Source organism: Numida meleagris, chromosome Z, assembly GCF_002078875.1.
Source record: "Numida meleagris isolate 19003 breed g44 Domestic line chromosome Z, NumMel1.0, whole genome shotgun sequence".
NCBI classification, from domain to species: domain Eukaryota; kingdom Metazoa; phylum Chordata; class Aves; order Galliformes; family Numididae; genus Numida; species Numida meleagris.
Window position 1 is genome coordinate 62109413 of NC_034438.1, and position 21776 is coordinate 62131188.

General features: G+C 40.2%; 1 protein-coding gene across 3 annotated transcripts in view; it reads left to right on the plus strand.

Moving 5' to 3' along the window:
- Positions 1-21776, plus strand: part of HAPLN1 (hyaluronan and proteoglycan link protein 1) — a 66170-nt gene that overhangs the window by 31873 nt on the left and 12521 nt on the right. For 2 of the 3 annotated variants that reach the window (XM_021381358.1, XM_021381359.1), the window contains exons 2-3: positions 2057-2182; positions 14491-14865. In XM_021381358.1, coding sequence (XP_021237033.1) covers positions 2083-2182; positions 14491-14865 — 475 coding nt within the window. In that variant the 5' untranslated portion in view covers positions 2057-2082. The remainder of the gene's footprint in view (positions 1-2056; positions 2183-14490; positions 14866-21776) is intronic. The other variant, XM_021381360.1, reaches the window with a different exon arrangement.

The following is a 21776-nucleotide window of genomic DNA, read 5'->3' on the forward strand; positions in this document are numbered from 1 at the left end:
CTCCGGTTGTGTACCCAGAAGGTAAAGCTTCCCTATTCCAACATGGAACTCTAGTCCCTGTGCTTGTACAGCTTGGAGGAGATGGGAACGCTGTCCTCCAATGGGGTAGTGCTACTAGTTGTCTGGTTAATGTGGCTGTTTTGTTTCACCGGTGACATAGAGAAGAGCAGGTTTGTGTCAGGAAGTTTATGCAAAGCTCTAATGACGAGTGGTTGAGATGCTCACAAGCAGTTCTGCGGAGCCCCTGTGGAGTCTCAGAGCTTTTGAATCTCCAAGGTGCAGACTGTGGTGGGAACACCCCCGTGGGCTTTGTGTGGGCTCTTTAAAATCAAAGCCTCGTTGTTATCCAGACTTTCTAAATAACAAAACTCTCAACCAACCAGTGAGAAAGAATTGTCAGTTGTTTGCTAGCAGCCAAAAATAAGTAGATAAAAATACTCCAGACGGGCAGCATTTTTCCCTCTCAGGCAAAAATGCCCGGTCTGGGATGTGTGAAGGAAGAATAAAGCGTTTTCACTCTGCTTTCTGCATGTGACCCCCCTAGTGTGCCCAGGCTCAGGCTGATTTGCTCTAGGGGGAGCCACATCTGCCCTTGCTCTCCGAAATGGAGGTCATCAGGCTGCCAGGCTTTCCAGGAAAGAGGGAGTGGCCACAGAGACTGGAGTCACTGAGCATGGACCACCTGGAAAGCAGCATGCAGCTGTCACTTGTCCTACCTTTAGGCACTCTGCAGTGAGGGATGCTGAACAGGCTTTGAGCTCCCACCCGAACTCGCTTGAAGGAATGGAAGGGCAGGCAAGTAACTTGCATGTGCTGCTATAAATAAGGCAATAGCATTTCTGCATTTTTGTTGATAGTTCTCATATTTGGATCCAGATTTGAGGTATATAGGTGCCTGAGTCTGCTTAGAGACAGAGGCTGCTTGGAAAGCTCAGCCCATGACCCAGGTTCTGATCAAGAGCACTGTGCAGCTCTGATGTGCTTCTAGCCCTGGAAAATGCACAGGAAAATAAAAGGTCTCCCTGCATTAGAGAGAAAGCCTATGAATAATGCTGTCTCTAGTTGAAGACTTAAAAAAAATGCTAGTCTTGAAAAGTGAAGTTGGGAAATAACTATCTTTTATTTCAAGAAATCGGAGTCATTAAAATTACAGCTATAAAACACAGATCAGCCTGAGCCCTCTATATAAAACTTCTTGTATTTTATGCTTCCTTTTCTATTTCAGGTCTTCATTTGCCTAATTACTACTCAGAGTCTGGCAGAGATTTTCCCTGCAGCGCTCAGCTCTGCTGACTGCAGAGACCCTACCTGGCACACTGAGTTAAGTGCGTCAGCATTCTAGGTAGAAATGAATGAAAAATCAATCAGGGCAGCTGCAGTGGTAGCATATACAACTGTAACCTACTTTGTGCATGGTTTCAAACGTTTTGTTGTGTTTTTAGGCATCTTTTAACATGGTAAGTGGATTCAGAATACAATAGACATTTCTAATCAGCTGCAGAAATAATTTGCCATCTTTATTGCTTAGCTTAAGCAAACTTGCCACCCTTTCTGCTAAGTTAAATCACAGTCTCGTCTGAAATGCCAGAACCTATGGGAAGATGGTTTTTACCTTAAAAATCTATCACCAGCAGATTGCATCATACCATGAATACAGACTTAATGATAGCTTCAGTTGTTTTAACTGTATTTGTTGACTAGATCTGGAGTGGGTCTGGAAATGCAAAAGTACACTAGAATGTTTTTTGAAACACTGCTGTAGGTTGCATAGGGTCTTGCAAGGAGTTTGGTTTATGGCTGTGTGTGTATGCTTTTATTTTTTCATGCTGTATTTTTGCATAGCTTTTTCTATTGCAAGTTTAATTTCATGAAAATCCATGGTAAAAACGTCCAATCTTCATGCCTAAACAATTTCTATGTTGTCACACTTTCATCTCAGTGGGTTAAATACATTCCAGATCCCTTAAAAGATCATTGCTGTAACAAGTTGTGCAGAGCAATTCCATAAAGGGTTCCAAGAATTCACAAGTCTTTCTTTTATGTGATGCCCTTACAGTGAAGAAGATTATTTTGACTGTAAAGATGACAAGTCTATTCTTTCTGGTGCTGATTTCTGTCTGCTGGGCAGAACCTCACCCTGACAACTCAAGCCTGGACCACGAGAGGATTATTCACATCCAAGGTAAGGAAATACACGAGAAAATGCCAGTATCTTGGGGAGACGGAATGATGTGTTTAGTGATCCTTTGTTTTTATTTTGCTGCATGTTTTTAAAATACTGCTACTGTTGATCAGACCCTTTCTTTTCTGGTTCTGTTGCTTTAGTATCACTTGTAAGGAAAGTAAAAAAAAAAAAAGGTAACACTGTTTTATAGCACTTAGTCACAACCTTGCAAAGACTGGTGAGTTAGGACAGCCTGCTTTAAGATAAGGAAACAAAGCATGCATCCTAAAGTAATGCCTGCAAACGGGCTGAAACATCTTTAGTTTACTGTGGAATATGTTTGATTTTAAGAAGACTGTGATGTATAATACCTCATAGAAAATGTTTGCTGTTTATTATTTAAAAAGGTTTAGCACATCTGAGGTCATAACTGGGAAATTTAAACATCAGGAAAAATAAAAGTAGCTTACCCAGAAAGAAATGTGTCTTTCTTCATACCTTTAATTCACACGAAGTATTATAGTTCCCTTCTGCATAATCCTGCTTAGTTCATGCTTGAATCCTACAGCTTATAGCTGTAGCAGGCTCTGAGTCTGCAGTACAATGCAGCTGTTTTCTCAGTCCCAGCTTCAGTCACTGAGGGTCATCCTGTACAAGAAAAACACAGAGATTTATGCAGTAAGGACATACAGAACTAGCAGGATTTTTCCTGCCTTCATCTGTATGTTCACTGAGGGTGACTGAAATTAATCTTGCAAAATTAAGAAACATGGCACAACTTCCCCACCCCCACCCCCAAGTTTGATTCCTTTCTCACAACAGCTGGGAAATTATTTTATTTGAGCTTCTATGTAAATATGAATTACCAAGTTAGAACAGATACTAAGAAAGCCTGAACATTTAGAAGTTCCCTGGAAAGTCACAGAAGTTGAAGGCATTCACACTTACTAAAAGAGGCTGTCAAGGTCAAATCAAGAATAAAAGATTGCTGCTTTTACTCTAAGGAAGCTCACAACATGAAGGTCAAATAATGTGTATATCAAAACGAAGAGATATCACCACTGTGAGATCATGAATGTTCTCCAGGGTAAATTTCAAATTTGACACCTATGTCTAATAAATATACAGGTTGCCTTCCCTTATACAATGCAGTTTTTTATCTCTGAAATTTACTTACCATTTTGGAAGAATAAATTGTTGGAAATAATTAAACCAAATAATTTTCATTAATCTGTATGTCTCAGACTTGCTTAGTCATCAGTTTATTTTAGTTTAATTTTAAGTTTTACAGGTTTCTTAGTACTAGTCCTTCAGGCTGTGTATAGTGCAGGCTGTAAGTGTTAAATAATTCACAGATGCAAAAAGTTTGAGGATGGGCCATTCTCCCTGCCCATGAAAGCTCAACACTTCTGAGTCTCAGGAATGTTTGCCTTCAAGGAAAGCTGCTTTAAAATCAAGCCCTGTTATGAGCATTGCTGATCAGCTGATTTCATGTTCTGAAATACACAGATCAAAAGGAATTAAAGTGTTCAGAACTTGATATTGTACTATTAAGCTTTTTTTCCAATCCTCTCTGCATTGTGGAATCACATCTGACTCGAGATTCCTCTCTGCTCAGTGCTGCATTAACACACGCACTGATCTACACCTGGAAATGAGCTGCAAATCAGGGAAATCTGTGGAACACATGTGTTGCAGATTCAAACAAAAGGTATTTTATATTATATTAAGTAATGTTCAGTAGGTGAAATCCAAGAGATCCAGATCTAAACTCTTCCTGGACTGCATGCTTTGGAATGACAAAAGGTGCAGAAAAAATGTTCTGTGGTCTAAATACACAGAACAGAAAGGGATCTCCTGAGGCAATGAACTAAAATGTCTCCTATTCTCATTTTTTTACATCATATTACATCCCATAAACTATTCTTTTTAACAAGTTAGGTTTCAAATCTCATTTCTACAAGGCAATTTTTGACCCTATTCTGGCACTCTTCTAATTCAGTGTGCTTGCTTACAGCCACTGAATAGTCCTACACTTCTCCTAATATAGTTCAAATAATTATTTTTAAGATGCTAATGGGATACTGTTGTGTCTCCCCACCGCTATCAGCATGAATAAACTTTTCCAGATCCTTCCCTAAGTATATAACCTCCAGTTGCCTGCTAATGTTCGTTGTTCATCTTATACTTGTTGTTTGTATTCAAACTTCTTGAGTTTGCCCAGCTAGGATTTCATCCCAGATAAGATCTTAGGCTAGCAGCAGTATTTCTACTTTCCTGCTAAAAATCCTTTATTCTTCAGACTTTGGGTGAAATCTGCCTTCTTCCTGGCCATGCTGTAGTGCTGATTGATAGTATGGTTATTTACTAGTTGTTCTTCTTCATTCCTTCATTGCAGTTAACAAGTACAAGGTTTATATCAGTAATTCTGTTTCCTGGGCTGCATGGCCAGCAGGGCAAGGGAGGTGACTGTCCCCCTCTACTCTGCATTTGTCTGGAGTACTGTATCCAGGTCTGGCCCCCAGCATAAGAAAGATGTGAAGCCACCGAAGTGGGTCCAGAGAAGGCCACAAGGATGATCAGAGGGCTGGAGCACCTCTCCTACATAGAGAGAAAGGCTGAGGGAGCAGGGCTTGTTCAGTCTGGAGAAGAGAATGCTCTGAGGAGACTTCACTACAGCCTTCCAGTACTTGAAGGGAGCTTATAAATAGGAGGGAGACTGACTTTGTATGTGGGCAGGAAATGAAAGGAAAAGTGGCAATGGCTTTAAACTAAAAGAAGGGAGATTAAGATTAAATGTCTGGGAAACTTTTCATGCCAAAGGTGGTGAGGCACTGGAACAGGCTGCCCAGAGAAACTGTGGATGCCCCATCCCTAGAGGTGTCCAAAAACAGGTGGGATGGAGACTTGGACAACCTCATCTGGTGGGTGGAAACCCTAAAAATCTACATTTTGGATTCAGTATTAAATGCTATCATTCTTTGTTCATCTTTTTTCTGTCCTCACATATTCCAAATACCTGTTGTTCTACCTTCAGTGGTGCTAAATATGCTATGTGAAAATGTTACTTATTCAATAGCCCTCTTTACTCAATGAAGTAAAATTAATAAAAATATCTAAGATCTCAAAAATCATACTGGAGAGGGTTGACTGGCATTTTTCTAGGCCAATCATTTCTGTTTCAGGCCAAGCAGTAACATTCTCCCCTCTATTAAATCCCTACACACATAACAGCAGACACTTGTGTTCTCCATTCTGCTTTATTTTTTTATATTTCCCATATCACTTGTTTACATAAAATCCAAGAGAAAAATACATCTTGTTTTCCTGGCCATAAATATTTATTTTTGGTATCAAAATTGGTATCAAATTAATCTGACACCCTTTGGTAAACATATGTTGTGTTTTATTCCCTCTTTCTAGTGATTTGCTCAAATTATCTTTCTTCAACAACTAGTTTTCTTCAGAAGTTTTCTTAAGGTTCTGTTTACTGTTGAGGTCAGGCTAATCAGCTTGTTGACAGTTAAATTACTTTCCTTGTGTATATGTTATGTTACTCTTGTCTGGAAATATATGGTACCATTCTTTAAGTGATAGACTAGCTAATATCTCTGCCTTTGGGCTTTCCATTCCAAGTGCCAGTAGCAATGCCCATACTACAGGCTGTGAGTTTTCCCACACTTTTCTTTGAAGAGACTGTATTTTCTGAGTTCAGCTCTCCTTTTTTTGGTTTTTACTTCATACCAGTACATTCACATACTTTAAACAACATCCAGCTTTCTGAGCATCAAAGCCAACCTTACTGAAACTGGATTTCTTACTGTAGCACTTGGGAAATTTCTCTGTTGCATTCCACCTCCAGCTGTGTAGTCACTCCACACTCCAAAATGAACCCATACCTGTTAAGAAGACTTCTTCCACCACTGCACTAACATCTTTTATAGTCCTTCCCAACATGTTTTTGATCTGTGTGCACTAATGACCATTCATCTCCACTTTCTTTCACTTGGCTTTCCTTAAGACCCAATCAAAAATTGATACCATATCTGTTCCAGCTGCTGTTTCAGCACACTTCTGTAGAAATTCTCTGTCAGGAACCAGGAGATCTGGCTAGTTGCACCATTAGTGTAAAAACTCCCCTGTTTCTCAGGCTTAGCATTTGCTAACAAGAGCAAGCAGTATCCCACCAATCATTCTCTTCTTTCATTGACAAACCATTCTTTTTATAACACAGAGTTCTATCTTTCAAATGCCCATTTGTTTGAGTGGTTATTTTCTTTAACTTTTTTAAACCCATGTACACCTCTTGAACGTTGCAGTAGTTATAGATATGAAGTTTTCCCTTAAAGTTTTCTCCAATTTCTTCACTTAGAGTTTTTCTTATCAGCAATTAGTGTCTTGGTAACAGAGGACTAGAAGTAGGTGCATTGGAGAGTCCCCATCTAGAAGGTAAATTTGGAGCTGAATGTTTCCACTATGAATATCTCACAAAGACACTAGCTGTGCAGTCAAATTGGTCCATTCCAAGCAGGGATGTGGCAATGCTAGTTGTCTAGATACACATCAACCAAGACTGGGTATGCTTCGGTCTCCTCTCTGGCCAGAAATCCTCATCTTCTATTCTTGCTTCTTATGAACAGCTTGACATTCTGTTTTCCCAGTCTTTCATGGCAATAGATCATTCAATTTACCTTAGAAGTGGGTCATTAGCTTTATGAATATCGCTGTTCCTCCTGCCAGTGCAAACTCCAGTTCCTGGCTCTTCCTGTCCTTGGTGAAACAAGCCCTCAGTCTGGTTTCTCATTTACTAGCCATTTTTTCCCCCCACCTTTACCAGTATTCCATTCTACTTCATTCTTCTGACCCACTTTGTTTGTATTAATCTGTTCTTCTGTGCTTTTAATTTAGTATCAAAGAACAAGATGTATGGAATATCTATAGCTGCATTTAACACTTCTATGACTTTATGTCCTTTCCTGAAGCTTGTGGAGCATTTTATGATTTTGGTCAGGCTGCTCTATGATCCCAGACTGCTTGACCATATCATCAGATGGGCTTCACACTTTCTCCCTACTAGTTTGTCTACATACGTGTATCACTGCACTTAAGCTTTTGTGTGATAAAGGCAAATGAGAGAACTATATTTAAATGGAATGTGTTCTTCTCACTACAGTTCCACCCCAGTAAACTGTGTATGCTCTAGAGGGTACTAACTTTACGCTAAAAAATCATAATCCTAACTGATGTCATCCAGTTGATGTGAAAATGTGACAGAGGTCCCATGTGGGACAAAAGTACCTACATAAATGTACACAGCAGGAAAACAATATTAATCTCAGCATATGAATATTATAAATGACTCAGATTTTTCTCTGAAATCAAGCTCTGCAAAGGATTCTGAAACCCATGAGAAAGGAAGATGATTATTTTCAGTGCTTGGCTTTGTAGATCTCTATACTCCATTCCTTTCCTAGTTGCTGACCAATTACTCAAAGACACAGTGTACCCTTCAGCAATAACAGGATTCTTCTGGTGTGTAACTGTTCTGCAAAATAAAAAAAGTTGACTAATCTCTTGCTGTAATTGCCAACTTAATTACTTAAAGGTGGAAGGAGCCTTTAATGTATGCTTCCAGTTTGTTCAGCTTTCAGAAATACAATCAGAAAGGCTAACAGAGAGAATATAAAGTTTGGTTTAAAAAGAACCAACAACCTTTCAGTTTTTCCTTTGACTGGACTTGAATTTATGTTATATAGCACTTATTAACTGTACATATACAAGGATAAACCCATTTGCCCATCAAAAACTGTGAAAATATTTTTGTATGGACCAAGAAATTACATCAACCTGATCTGAACATAAAACTTTCTAGTATTGTCCTATTGAGGAAAAAGAAAAAAAAGGAAAAAGAAAGTTAAATCAATTAATTAACCAATAAGATAATCAGAACAAATCTTTGACCAACTTGTTCTGCATGCTGTTGGGTTTTATTCACAGCCCACTTCCTTTTCTTCAAAAAAAATCCCAGAAGCAATTGGTAGAAAGACACTACACAGATTTTCTGAACTACTCACATACCTAAGAAGAGGTTAGATACATTAGTGATTAGACATCATACATCATACAGTAACTGAGATATTGCTAAGTTTCATGCTGTGTCACTTTTCTTTTGACTTTATTCCTTTCTTCAATCTTCATGAATTGTTCCCCCTATCCATCAGTGATGCTACCTGTTATTTGTTTCCATTTTCTTGAATTTTTTTCATTAAAATTTCTCACTAATTTTGTTGTCATTTAGGACACTTTAGATTATCTCATAATCCATCGTGCAGTCTCTTCTTATAGTTGAGCTGCTTCTTTCACATCTGTACAACTTACTTTCCCCTTCATAGTGCAGCATATTGCCACGCGAAGTAGTAGAAATGTCAGCAAAAAGCAACCTCAACTTCTGCTGGCATGTTGGGTTCATTAAAGGCATTCATGTCTGCTTACTAGAGCTTATATCATAGGTACCAGTATATCTGTGTCATGAGAAACTATTACAGAAGCAGGAGGATTTACACTAAACATCAATTTAAAACTTCAGTTTGCCTTCACCTTGCTATATTAGTATAATTTCACAGATATAACATTTAAAGGTAATTCAGAAACTCCATGCTGGTTCTGTGTGGTACATTGGTTTGGTCAGTTCTCATGCCACTTCACCAACCCATGAACATTTCCTTGTATGCAGAAGAGCTATTGATGTAATGCTAACACTGTGATTTCTGCTCTGCTCTTCTGCTTCTCCTTTTGGAGCTTACGAGGATTTGTATTTGACCTAATCAATGCATTTTCAGGCTCACTTTTCAAAGTAAGATTACACTTCCAGCCTGTAAATCTCAGTGCTCTCCTCTCCTGTGATGGCAGAAAGGCATAAGGAGCCCTTTTGCTGTGAGGACAGAAGGGCATCCATGGCTCCTATTTCTTTGTGCCATTCCTGTCCTCCCACACACCGCTGAGAGGTGGTGATACCAGTACATGCTAATTGGTGACAAAATTTGCTCCTTTGCCCATCTGCTTGTCCAAAATTAGAACTAACTCAAAATTAAGACAGTAGCCACACAGTCAAGCACAGATTTAATATCAGGAAATTCATGGAGGTAGGTGCCATATGAGGCAACTCCTGACTGCAGCCTGATCTTCATTCAATTTCTTTGTCCATATTGAAGTAAATATAAACCTAGTGTATTTTAAGGTAAAAGGTGGTGGTAGTTCAGAAAATGAAGTCTGTTATTTCCCTGATTATTTTACACACTGTTAGGATTCCTAGGCAGTTCAGCTAGCGTTAATGCAGACCCTTAGAGATACTTCCTCCACTATGTTAGTAAGCACGGAAGGGTAGGATCAGTGGAAAGGTATTTTGCCTCATCTTGTCATGTCTATGCAGGAGAAACAGATTTCTTCTCTGCCATTTGTATAGTGGGTACTTTAGGTGTTTTGTTGTTTGGAAGAGTTCATCTGGACTTGTAAACTAAGATTTATCAAGCATCTCTATTATCAGTTGTATGTCAAAACATAAAAGTAACGCATAGGGAATTTTATTTTCATGTCAGTTTAGAGGTGGAGACATAGGAGTTTGTGTTTTCTTTCTCTTCGTAAAAACAACATGAAATTGATGCTTGAGCCAAATCAGAACAGCTTTTCCTAGTCGTGCAGCCAATGTACAGAGGTTTTTAGTGTTTTTTTTTGCCAAGAGCAAAAGTGAAAAGTAATTAGAAATTATTTACAAAACAAGTAGTAGGAAAATTATGTGGAAAAAAAGTGCATGTGATTCTTCCTAATGTTTTTCCCTTAAGATTCTTTGAGTAATGCATGTGTACATATGTGTTTATATCAGTACTGCAGTTAACTTAATGGTTTGTTAACAGGGTGGAACATCTAAGCAATTCGTGATTTTTAACTGACAAAACAGTCTAAAAATCCTTTTTTTCTCTCTCTATTGCTTCCCTGTCAGTTATTCCATTAAAATATGGGAATAATCAAGTTTTGTACAAGGGTCAGCACAAGATTCTGGGTAGTTCTGATGGATAATGTGGATGAAGCTCTTTGCCAAGGGCCGCAGAATGACTCATTCTCCCTGCCCTACACTGTGTTCCTTCCAAACCTGGCTTGTTATTATTCTTGAGCACTAAAGCTAGTCAAAAGTAAACAAAACAAAAGAAAACATCTGGGTATGTGTCCAGCAGTAAAATATACAACAAAACCAATAGGCCAGCCCGTAAGAGCAAGTCCATTTAGAGTCCTTGAAATGGAAACCATGCTGAAGTCAAGGTAAGGCATATACAGAGTGACAGCAACAAGAATCACAGAATCATAGAATCACAGGACTATGGAATCAGAAAGTCATAGAATGACTTGTGTTGGAAGGGTCCTTAAAACCCACTCAGCTCCGACCCCCTGCCATGGGCAGGTTGCCCCCCAGAGATGAGGCTGCCCAGGGCCCCATCCAACCTGGCCCTGAGCACCTCCAGGGATGGGGCACCCACAGCTTCTCTGAACAGCTGTGCCAGGACCTCACCACCCTCTGAGTGAAAAATTCTAATCTAATCCTAACTTCTAATCAGAATTCTCATTTCTTTTAGTTTAAAGCCATTCTCCCTTATCCTGTCACTATCAAATAGTGTAAAAAGTCAGTCTCCATTCTGATTAGAACCTCCCTTTAGGTACTGGAAGACTGTAACAAGATCTCTTTGAAGTATTCTTTTCTCCAAACTGAAGCCCAGATCCCTCAGCCTTCAGCAGCTCCTCCTCTTTCTTGTGCTGGCAGACTCAGATCTGGTTGCTGTACTCCATGTTGGGACTCACGAGGGCAGAGCAGAGGGGGATAATCCTCTCTGTCTCCCCGCTGGCCACCCCTCTGTTGATGCAGTCCAGAATAGTGTTTGTCTTCTGGGCTACAAGCGCACACAGCTTGATCATGTCCAGCTTTTCATCCACCAGGACCCCCAAGTCCTTTTCAGCATGACTGTTCTCAAGGAGTTCTTCTTCCAGTCTTCATACATATCTGGGATCGCCCTGAACCAAATGGCTTTGCTGTACCTCATTTCATTCTGATGGGCCCACTTCTCAACCCTGTTCATGTTCCTTTGGATGGCATCCTTTCCATTGTATCAACTGCACCACTCAGCTTGGTGTTGTCTGAAAACTTGCTGGGGAACAGTGAGAACAGCAGTGCAAAATGCATAACAGTCAAACACAGGAGAGAGGGAGGTGGAAAACAAAACAGACTTCTTGTGACAAAGCATGAGGGACTGTTATCAAAGAGAATAACACACTTTTGTTTCCTTGTGGTGACACCTCATGAGGACCTCTTGCTGGATCCTTTCTTAAACAAAATAGGGCTGATATTTACTTACAAGCAAATCAAAACCCAGAACTGATAGTAAGGAAGCAGCAGTGGAACACAAATTAATCTCCAGTGGTGGCTGGTTCTGTAACAGTGAAGCTATTGCCTCTTTTAGGAGGTATGTGGAAAGGTAAAAACCCCATCTAGCAAACTTTTCTTGTCCTAGTTCTGGAGCTGAGACTAGAACCAACAGTCAGGCTGTTGCCATTTCTGCTCCCAAGGAGAAGGAGCTGCCCAGCATGTTCTTCACCATTCGTTCACCATCTAATATGCTTGTGTGGCTGTGCAGAAGGTCTGTCTCATCTGTAGAAAGGATCCAAACTGTCCTGATGAAGGCAATTGCTAAACAAGGTGTTATCTGTGATTTGCAGACTTTATAGTTGTCCTTCCATGCAGCTCACAATTTCTCTGATGGGACTTCTGAAGAAAGCAGTTCTGGGGAAAAGGAAGTATCCTTCTAGCAATGTGCTGGACTCTCACACGTCCCTGATATGTGGAGCACAGCGCTTACCCACCTCCCAGCTTCAGGTCTCTGCCTCATTACGGGTTGCTGCTCACTGCATTACAGTGCCTCAGGACACAGGGCTGAGAGAAGCCATGCTCCCCTTCCTATTCCTGGAACTTCCTGGCATCCAAGCTCTGGCACCAGCTGAGCCAAGGGCCAGAGGGCAGGTGGGCAGCAGCCAGGAGAGGCATGGGGTCAGCTGGGATGCCGACAGAGGTGACAGTGCTCTGGGCAGTCCTCCAGCCCTGCTGGCATGGCTGAGCAGTTGTTAGAAAGCGTGAGCGCTAACAGCCTGACTCAGACTCTCCTTCTAACCCTGTCCTTTCTGCTAATATTTATTAGCTTGCCTATTTCAGTATTAAAGTCATAACATAGCTGAGCTCTGATTCAGATTTCTCAGCAATAACCACCCAAAAACATAACATTTCCCCTCCCAAGGTAGACAGAAGTATGTGGGACTTCTTTGTCCTTCATGGAAACAGGGAAGGCAACAGAGAAGCTATCCTGGCTGCATTTCCATCCTTCCTTCTCCTCTTCCTATGAAAACAGGGCTGGCAACACTCTCTGTCGTGTCCTGCCTGAGGTCACCTCTCTCCTCAGATGCACCCCTTTGCTTGCCAGAGCACCCCATGCCCTGTTCACATCAACAAGAATGCCATGTCCATAGAATGGTGTGGGACCCTACAGCAGTGTTTTTCACTAGGAGGGTCTCCTGTCTTACTGACCCAGCTTGCAGCACCCAAGTTTGCTCAGTCTGTAGGCACTCTGGCTGGTTTGTCCCATGCAGGTAATAGTGATGCTTTTGGCACACCATATCCTAGTCTAGTGGTGCTCCTCAGAGATCAGTACTGTGACCAGCCCTGTTTTATATCTTTATTAATGGTCTGGACAAGGGAACAGAGTGCACCCTCAGTAAATTTGCAGATGACACCAAGGTGGGAGGAAGTGTCAATCTGCCTGATGGTCCTAGGGCCCTACTGAGGGACCTGAACAGGATGGATAGCTGGGCTGAGGCCAATTGCATGAGGTTCAACAAGGCTGAGTGCCAGGTCCTGCACTTTGGTCACAAAAACCCAATGCAATGCTAAAGGCTCGGGGCAGAGTGTCTGGTAGGCTGTGTGGTAGGAAAGGATCTGGGGGTATTAGTTGATAGCTGGTTAAACATGAGCCCACAGTGTGCCCAGGTGGCCAAGAAGGCCAATGGCATCCTGGTTTGTATCAGAAGTAGTGTATCCAGCAGGAGCAGGGAGGTAATCATCCTATAGAGCTGGAAATCCCACTCCTCAGCTGTCTCACTGACATACTGAAGAGATGCAGGGAATTGCAGTGTCCTTCTTTGTAATCAGCTGCACACAGTGAGGTTGGTAATTCTCTTCTAGCAAGTGTAGTGTTTCTGATTCACTGCCAGTTTCAGCCAGTGTCTTTGGTGATAGAGGACAGCAATATCTACAGAAGCACAGAGCTTGCTTAATCAATGTCACATGAGAGGAGAAGTAAGAGTTACTGAAAGAAGGAAATATTCAAACATGTGAGTAGTTGAGCGAGCTGCCAACATCAAACTTGTGCATTTCAGGTCTTTCCCAAGGCAGCACAGCCTATCAAAGAAGCCCCAAACACATATGGTTAGGAGTGAGCACTTGCTCTGGATGACTGTCCTAAACACAGTGACTGCACAGAGCATCAGCAGCAGTGACCTACAGAGAGAAAAGGGAGCAGAGAATCTGGGGTAAGAATGAGGAGGAAGGGACCTGCCAGTTCAGTGTGGGTTGGTGTGGGAAGTCAGACCAAGACATCAAAAATAAAGTATTGATAATTAGAAGGATATTGGGAAAAAGAGATGGGGAAAAAGATTGAGATTGCCAGGAATTAGGGTAATAAAGGAAAAGATTTTACCGATTTGAAGATAAATTTGGACATCCTGACATTAGTGGAAGTATGTCAGAAGAGAAACTCAACATATAGAATAAAATGCGCATGAAAAATGAGCCATTTTAGAATTACACAGGCAGTTTTCATGTCAATATAAAAAATGCTGTTTGTCACCAGAACAGTTTTCCTGTTTCATGAGAATGGTTTGCTGGATGCCATATCCTGAGGGTCTTAGCATGCTGCCACCTGCACAGAAAAACTGAATTGTGGAAGAAAGGGCAGCACTGATGACAGCTCTGGAACAACCCACACGCAAATACAGGCACTTGTACGGAGCAGTTTATGGATGATGGCATTCATACAGCAGCCATATAATCCTACCAATATATAATATATGTATGTAACCAGTTCATATGCCCTACTGCATAGGTTCAAATGGTTGCAAGGAACAGATCCCGCATACTTAGAGTACAGATAATGTTTGTTACAGCGTTGGTCACATTCATTCTCTAAAAGGTGGAATGCAGACTAATTCTCCTTTTTGTTTTTCTCCTTGAATCCTAGAAGAAAATGGACCTCGCCTACTTGTGGTAGCAGAACAAGCTAAGATCTTCTCTCAGCGGGGCGGCAACGTCACACTGCCTTGTAAATTTTACCATGAACACACATCAGCAGCTGGCTCAGGAACCCACAAAATCCGGGTCAAGTGGACCAAACTCACCTCAGATTACCTCAAAGAAGTGGACGTCTTTGTTGCAATGGGACACCACAAAAAGAGCTACGGAAAGTATCAGGGCAGGGTGTTTCTGAGGGAAAGCAGTGAGAATGATGCCTCTCTTATAATCACAAATATAATGCTGGAGGATTATGGGAGATACAAGTGCGAAGTGATTGAAGGATTAGAGGATGACACGGCAGTGGTAGCTCTGAATTTGGAAGGTAGGTAACACCTGAATTATACTTAAATTTAGATTTGCACAGCGTTAAGGAATACCTGCTTTTCCTCCTCATGCTGCTGGTATTGTGCTATCTGCGATAACAGCAATCTGAGAAGTGGAATTCATGGCGCCCTGGGGATCTTGGCCTGACAGCCTCTAGCAGCTATCATAAATTAGAAGAACATTAGGACTTTTATAACTTAGCCCACGGCATCGTCTGCTCCCAGTGAGCCCCGTTGCAAAGGGAGCCAAAAAAGAATGACCAAACACAGTATGAAGTACTCCATATGTTTTTAATTTGGTCCCTTCATTTTATAGAAATTGCTGTGTGTTTTTGCAGTACACTTAGTCAAAATTATATTAAGCATTCTCATAAAAGCCGTTTTGCAGAATTTGGGAACATTTTAGATTATCAAGAAGATAAAAATCTTCTTGCAAACAGGGAAAATCTCCAAGTAATTTTACAGAGACAATAGTTTTGTTTATTTCAAGCCTTATAATTACATGGAGTAAATCTCTATATTGCCTACCAAGATAACTCCTACACTGGGACTCTTGTAGTCATTTCCTTCAGCAATATTTTAGTAAACAATACAGTAGAAAGCATTAGTAAAATTATTGAAATGGATTTTAAAAGGACAAAATATTCATCTTTCCTTTACTTTTATGAAATTTAGATTATTTTTATGAGTTTTTATGCATGTAAATCAGTATCTGGCCTTTTCCCCAAAACCCGGTATTATTCTCAACTTTAAACTAAGAGTTACATGAAGATATCTCTCTTTCCCCTTACCTTTATACCTGCCAGCAAGTGTGTTCTAGGAGGAACTCTGCAGAAGCCACATTATCTGTTAGTTGAGGGGGGGAAGAAGAAGAAAAATGGAAAAGAAAAGAGAATAAAGAAAAAATCACCTCATGATAAAACTGCAAATGCAGTTATTGACTATGCCATGTGATGCAGATAAGACCCAGGCAACACGTTCCTGACCTCAGCATGCCTCAGCTCCCCTTGTGATATCTTGCAGGAGCAAAATATATATATATTATATATAATATCCAAATATGGAGCTCATTCCTGGGTTGCAAGGTGGGATGTAGCATTGCTCAATAATCCTGCAAAATGGCATGTGATGATATTCTTCTGACAGACTCCATATCTCCTAAATACATGCCTCTGACAGACTTAGAGGTTGTCCAGATAAATAACTGTACTACTTGATCTCACATACTGATATTTCCCAGCACTTCATGACATTATGACAATTCTGCTAGTGTAAAATGGTCAGAGCCAGCGTAAAATCTTCATCACACAGCTCATCTGGACCAGGTACCCTTCTGGTGCCACTAGCATTGTGCCTTTGAAGTAAATGTTCATTTGCTTTCTGCTATTAGAAGCAATGAGATCCCAGTACAAATACTTCCAGCTGCGACAGGAGAGTTTGAAAAGGGGAGACGACTAACAGCTGCAGTAACAGTAAGAATTCTTGCCTGGAGCTTGGTACAAATCCTTGTGCACTTGCAGAGACTAGTATTTGGAAGGCAATATTGAACTGATATTAGAGTAAGAAGACAATGAGATCTATCTTTTCTGCCTTGCCTGTTTAGTGATAGAGCATCAGCTTACTGGATAGAAGATCTAGGTTCCACCTCCTGACAGACACCTTCAGCCTGCTGCTGTTTCTCTAAGCAGCTTCTGCCTTTGAAGTATGCCAACTCCAGTCCATCCTCTCCAGCACCATCACTCCGCCCTGTTTCCCTTCCTTGAATTCAAAGTAAAGAAATTCATTGGATAGGAGGGGAATAAAGTACAATATGTCCTTAACAAGACTGTTACAATCTCTGATCAAAGGAAAGTTTACACATTTTAATATATGGAACAGTGTTTTCTTTTAATTATTTTTGTCAGTCAAGGGTGTCAAGCTGTTCATATCTGACATTAAAGAGTGAAGTTGCCCAGGGAGATGGAAAAAAATCATTTGTGAAACCTCATGGTAAAAGTTAACCTTTCAAGAAGTGAGATAAAATTATTGAGTGTGCTGGTTTAGAAAAAAAACAGCTTAGCTCCAACTAGGGTAACTAAATCCAGTGATTCTGGGTCTAAGTTTCACTGAGGATTCATTCTAAAACAATAACAATTAAAGTGCACATATATTTACAATGGATATGCAGACATAAGTAATTGATGGAGTGTGTTCATCTCTTTCTGTGCCCCTGCACTCATCCTGTCATCTCATCTGTAACTTTATTCAGTGTCCACCTTTATTGCTGTTTCATGCATTCGTGCAATGCAGATCAGGATTTCTTAAAAAAAATCAGTCTCTTTGGACAAAAGTAAAAATGTTACTCCACACTAACATTCTGCATCTGCTACATGTAATAAGGTTAATCTCACAGGAGGAAGGATTTGCATCGGTAGCATGATGTCCTGAGATGGTGGCCCTAAGGATGTTAACTGGCAGCAAGACAAAACCATTTATATCCAGCAATGCCTGCTAGCAGTACAAAACAACTGGTCACTCCAGTGTGAGTTCACTGTACAAATGGCATAGATTTGCCTGAGCAAAATCATGTTAATTTATCAGTATGAAAATAATTGACCTCTACCTCAGTGGACCTTTTTTCTTCCCTGAAAGTGGTAGTGTTATATTCTTGTTAGACTTAAAGGCCTCCTAGGATTGTGATTAAATAAGCTACTCATAACTGAATATTTTTAGGTTTTTTTTTAAAGGCAGAATTAGGCTCTGTTACGTATCTTACACATGTTTTGCATGTTCTCTTTGCTACTATGGAAGTGAAGAACTGTGCCAATCTTCCCCTTTTTTCTTTCTTTCTTTCTTTTCTTTCTTTCTTTCCTTTTCTCTTTTTCTTTTTCTTCTTCTTTTCCCTTTTCTTTTTCTCTCTTTCTTTCTTTCTCTCTTTCCTTTCTTTCTTTCTTTTTACCTTTCTTTCTTCCTTTCTTTCTTTTTTCCTTTCTTTCTTTCTTTCTTTCTTTCTCTCTTTCTTTCTTCCTTTTCTTCCTCTCTTCCTTCCTTCCTTCCTTCCTTCCTTTCTTTCAAAGGGAACTTTTAAAAACTCTTTAGCCTTGTCATCATTAGCATCTCGCATTTGCCCTTAAATGCATAGTCTAAGAATGTGACTGTTGGGCTGGGCATGGTAGCTGGAAGAAGTGGCAGGAACTGTAGATAGTGGGGGACATATTTTATGCTGACCTTGTCACCAAAGCCATTTTCTCACTGAACTGGCCATGCCATGTTCCTGTACATAAAATAAAGATTATGAGCTTTGCATTATTTTACAGGTGTCATGAAAGTCAAAAGCTTAACAAATTAAAAGGCCCTCAGTGGCAGATAGATACAGTTGCCTGAGTCATAAGCAAAGAAAGAATTCTCAGCTTACAGTAAATTTTCTTTACGTTGGCGTTTTCTACACTACATTTTATGTTCATGCTTTACTGTTTTCATATCTTATGAGCACAAGGCACTGCAGTGAATCTCCCCATGCCATGTTTAATCTGCTTTGGCTCCCCAGGCAGGTGAAGCCACCAGCAGTGCCCATTGCTTACACTGCTCTGGCACAAGTCAGGTGCCCTGTTTCTTCGTGACACTGAGATTCATGGGCCAGGTAGCAGAGAAAGTGGAATAATGCTAGGCTGTCAAAGGCAGCCTTACAGTACAGTCTATAAAATAAATATTTTCTACACTGAACAGTACCAGAAATATGCAGATCTAAATAAAGCTATTGAAAGTATCTGTGGACTGTGCTTCTCAGTTGGAGGCAACCCTTAAATGGCTTCACATGAACCCCAAACCAGCAGCTTTTATGACCTTGCTTGGAGGTACATTAGCTTCCATGATAGAGTGAGAAAAAGATCAGGCTTCTCTTTCAAAAACATTCCTCATAGTTCAAAAACAGAGTAAATAAATCCAAAAGGTCCAAGAAATAAGTTCTTCCAAATTGTCACAGTAATCATTTCTAATCTAGTCTTATTTTCTAATTAGATTTAGCCTAATAATATCTTATCTATTTCTTCTGCATGCTGTTGTTACACTCATCCACCAAAAGCTATTTAAAATATTCTTTGCATAATAATTTGTTGATCTGTCTATTATAAGACTGATCATATAAGGCATGCTATTTGTGAGTGCTTATAATACAACAAGATTTTTTGTAAAAGACAACAGCAGTTTGGCAAGATGAAGTTACTTCTGCATCAGGGTAACAGCTCTTTACAAATACACTTGTACTGTTTTCACTGCGAGAAATAGCACTTCAAGGATACAGTGAAGTAAAAGTTCAAAATAGAGAAACAAAACTTTATCTGGAAACGATGACTTGAAAGGAAGATGCTAAAAGACTTAGGACTGATTAGCCCTAGGGGAAGAGAGAAAAACAAGTCTTCAAATTTTGATAAAAGCTGTAGAGGTGTAAGGGAATAGTCTGCCCTTGGGCCAGGCATGTCTAGTCTGTATGCCTGTATCGGTCAGAAACAAGCAATCACAGTGACAGCTTGGTTATGGGCACTGTGGGGCAGATGGATCCATCCCACAGTGATGGATGGATGGATGGATGGATGGATGGATGGATGGATGGATGGATGGATGGATGGATGGCCGGCCCCAGATTCAGGTGGAGGATACTATCTGGCAGCCCACTCATCCAACCAGTGCTGAGTAATCAGACAAATGGAGAAATGGCGGTGGAATCTGAAGGAAAATCAAAGACTTACCACTTTTCACAGAATCTTAGAAATCCAACATGGAAAATTTTGTCTTCAAGTGTATGAACCTGCCAACATAAAACTTTATCCTACAGTACAGCATATAGCAAACCCTACTTTAACTGATGTTTACTCTGGCTACAAGAAAATTGCTTTTCTGTTTAGGCTAGAACTCAAGGAAGCCAATTTCTTTATTCTGCCAGTAAAAAGTCCTATTTTTTTCCATATGTGTTAACATAAATTTTCTTTTATCTGTAAATGCTTTTAATATTGCTAATTGCACATGGTGCTAGCTTAATAGGCACCCATAAATTGTTACAGGAATTGAGCCTTCTAGGTTTATTTACTACTCTATTGTCTTGGATAACCATTACAGCTCCTTGCATTCTGAATGTACCTGCAGTGACTGGGTAACTACAAAGTAAATGCACTGAGTTTTAGGGATTACCTGCATGTAGGGACGCACATGTATTACGACTTGTCCAGTCCTTAACAGATCAGAACTGAGCTCTGCTTCTCTGATTATTCTCCACTTATTTTCATTAACTGAACATTTGATTCTCATAAGCCAGACATAAATTCTCTCTCTCTCTCTCTCAAAAAAAAAAAAAAAAAAAAAAGAATTTTCCTTAATCAGGGTGAATGGTGGCAGTAAACACTTCTGCATAAAAGCGTTTATAATGTTGCTTTCCGAGACAGTTTCATTTGTCCCTCTCTCTCCCTTCTCTTGGATTCTTTTTCATAAACTGTAAGCACAGTAGCAGAGCAGAGTTGTACATTTGTAAAATTGAATGTAAGGCCTTAAGAGAAATACTGATGTACATATGGGAGGGATATGTTATATTTTCCCATCTTCTGTTTTGATCCAAATCCTGGTTCCATTATTTTTAGGACAATGGTTGCATAGCTACAAGTGCATACAGCAAGCCTTTCAGTGACAGATTTACTCTCCAGTGAACCAATGTTTCTCAGGTTCTTCCTGAGCAGCAGGTTGTCCTTCCCCAGGGCACAAGCCCAGTTTCAAAGAACTGTGTGTTTGGAAATCTATGCTGTAGGTTAATACTGCCCTCTCAGGCTCCACTAGAGTCTCAGCAGCTTCCTTGGGGCAAGGAGCTGGACCAACAAGATCAAGCTAAGGCTTTTCATCTCAGTCTTCCCGCAACGGGGAGAGGGAACTGCAGTTCTCTAGGTTTTAAGCAGGCTCCCACCAATCCTCTGCCTACACAGATGCAGTTTTTGGTAGATTGCTATAAGTGCCTGGTTGCACACAGGTGCCATTGCTGTGAAGCCTGCCATCAAGACATGATACAGAAAATGTGGAGGGATTCACAACTTTTTTCACACTCAGCTGGAGTGAAGTCCAGACATGAAAAAACATAAAAGGCCACAGCCAGTGTTTGGAAGAGGAAGACCATTCTCTCTCTGTGAAAGAAAATCTGGAGCCTTAATGTGAGAGAAAATAATAATAATAATAATAATTTCTGGCCATTTGAGGCTGGGAGTTCTCTTCCTCCATTTCCTAAACTGACTTTGTTAACATTTGGAAATATGCGTTTTGTCTGGTGGCAAAACACAGGATTGGAGTCAAGAGTTTTGAGTCAGTCTTTAGTTTGGGAATAGAGTCAAGCCTCCAGACAGCTTTTGTCCATTCAGGAACAGATGGGATGGATTATCTTTTGACATGCTGTAAGATCCAAGACTGAAGAAGACGCTGTGCAATTAACTGAAGTTCAGAACTGCTAAGTTGTACCAAAAGAAAGACAAATAGTAATCCTAGCTATGAATTTACTGTTAGGCTTGATAGGAAAATGAAGGGGAAAAAATAATATGAGCAAAGATGCAAGATGATGCAAAGCTTCACAAAACACATATTCAGTCAGTTTTGCTATACAAAATCACCATTGGCCACCCCCAACTGCAGGGTGAAATTAGTGTTAATCAGTTGCAGACATGTACTGCAGATGAACTCAAACAGAAATCAGCTTCTATGCAGTCTTTCCCAAATGTAGCTCAAAGCTAATATTACAATTTTCTGCATATTTATGTTATTAAAAAATTATGTCTCAAACTGTTAAACGCAAGTACATTGGTAACAAATTAACATATACATTTAACAATCTAAAAAAAGTGATTTTGGAAACCTTAAGGGATCAAATCTGTTTCAGCAGTTTCCGGTGAAGCATTTCTCAGTCTTT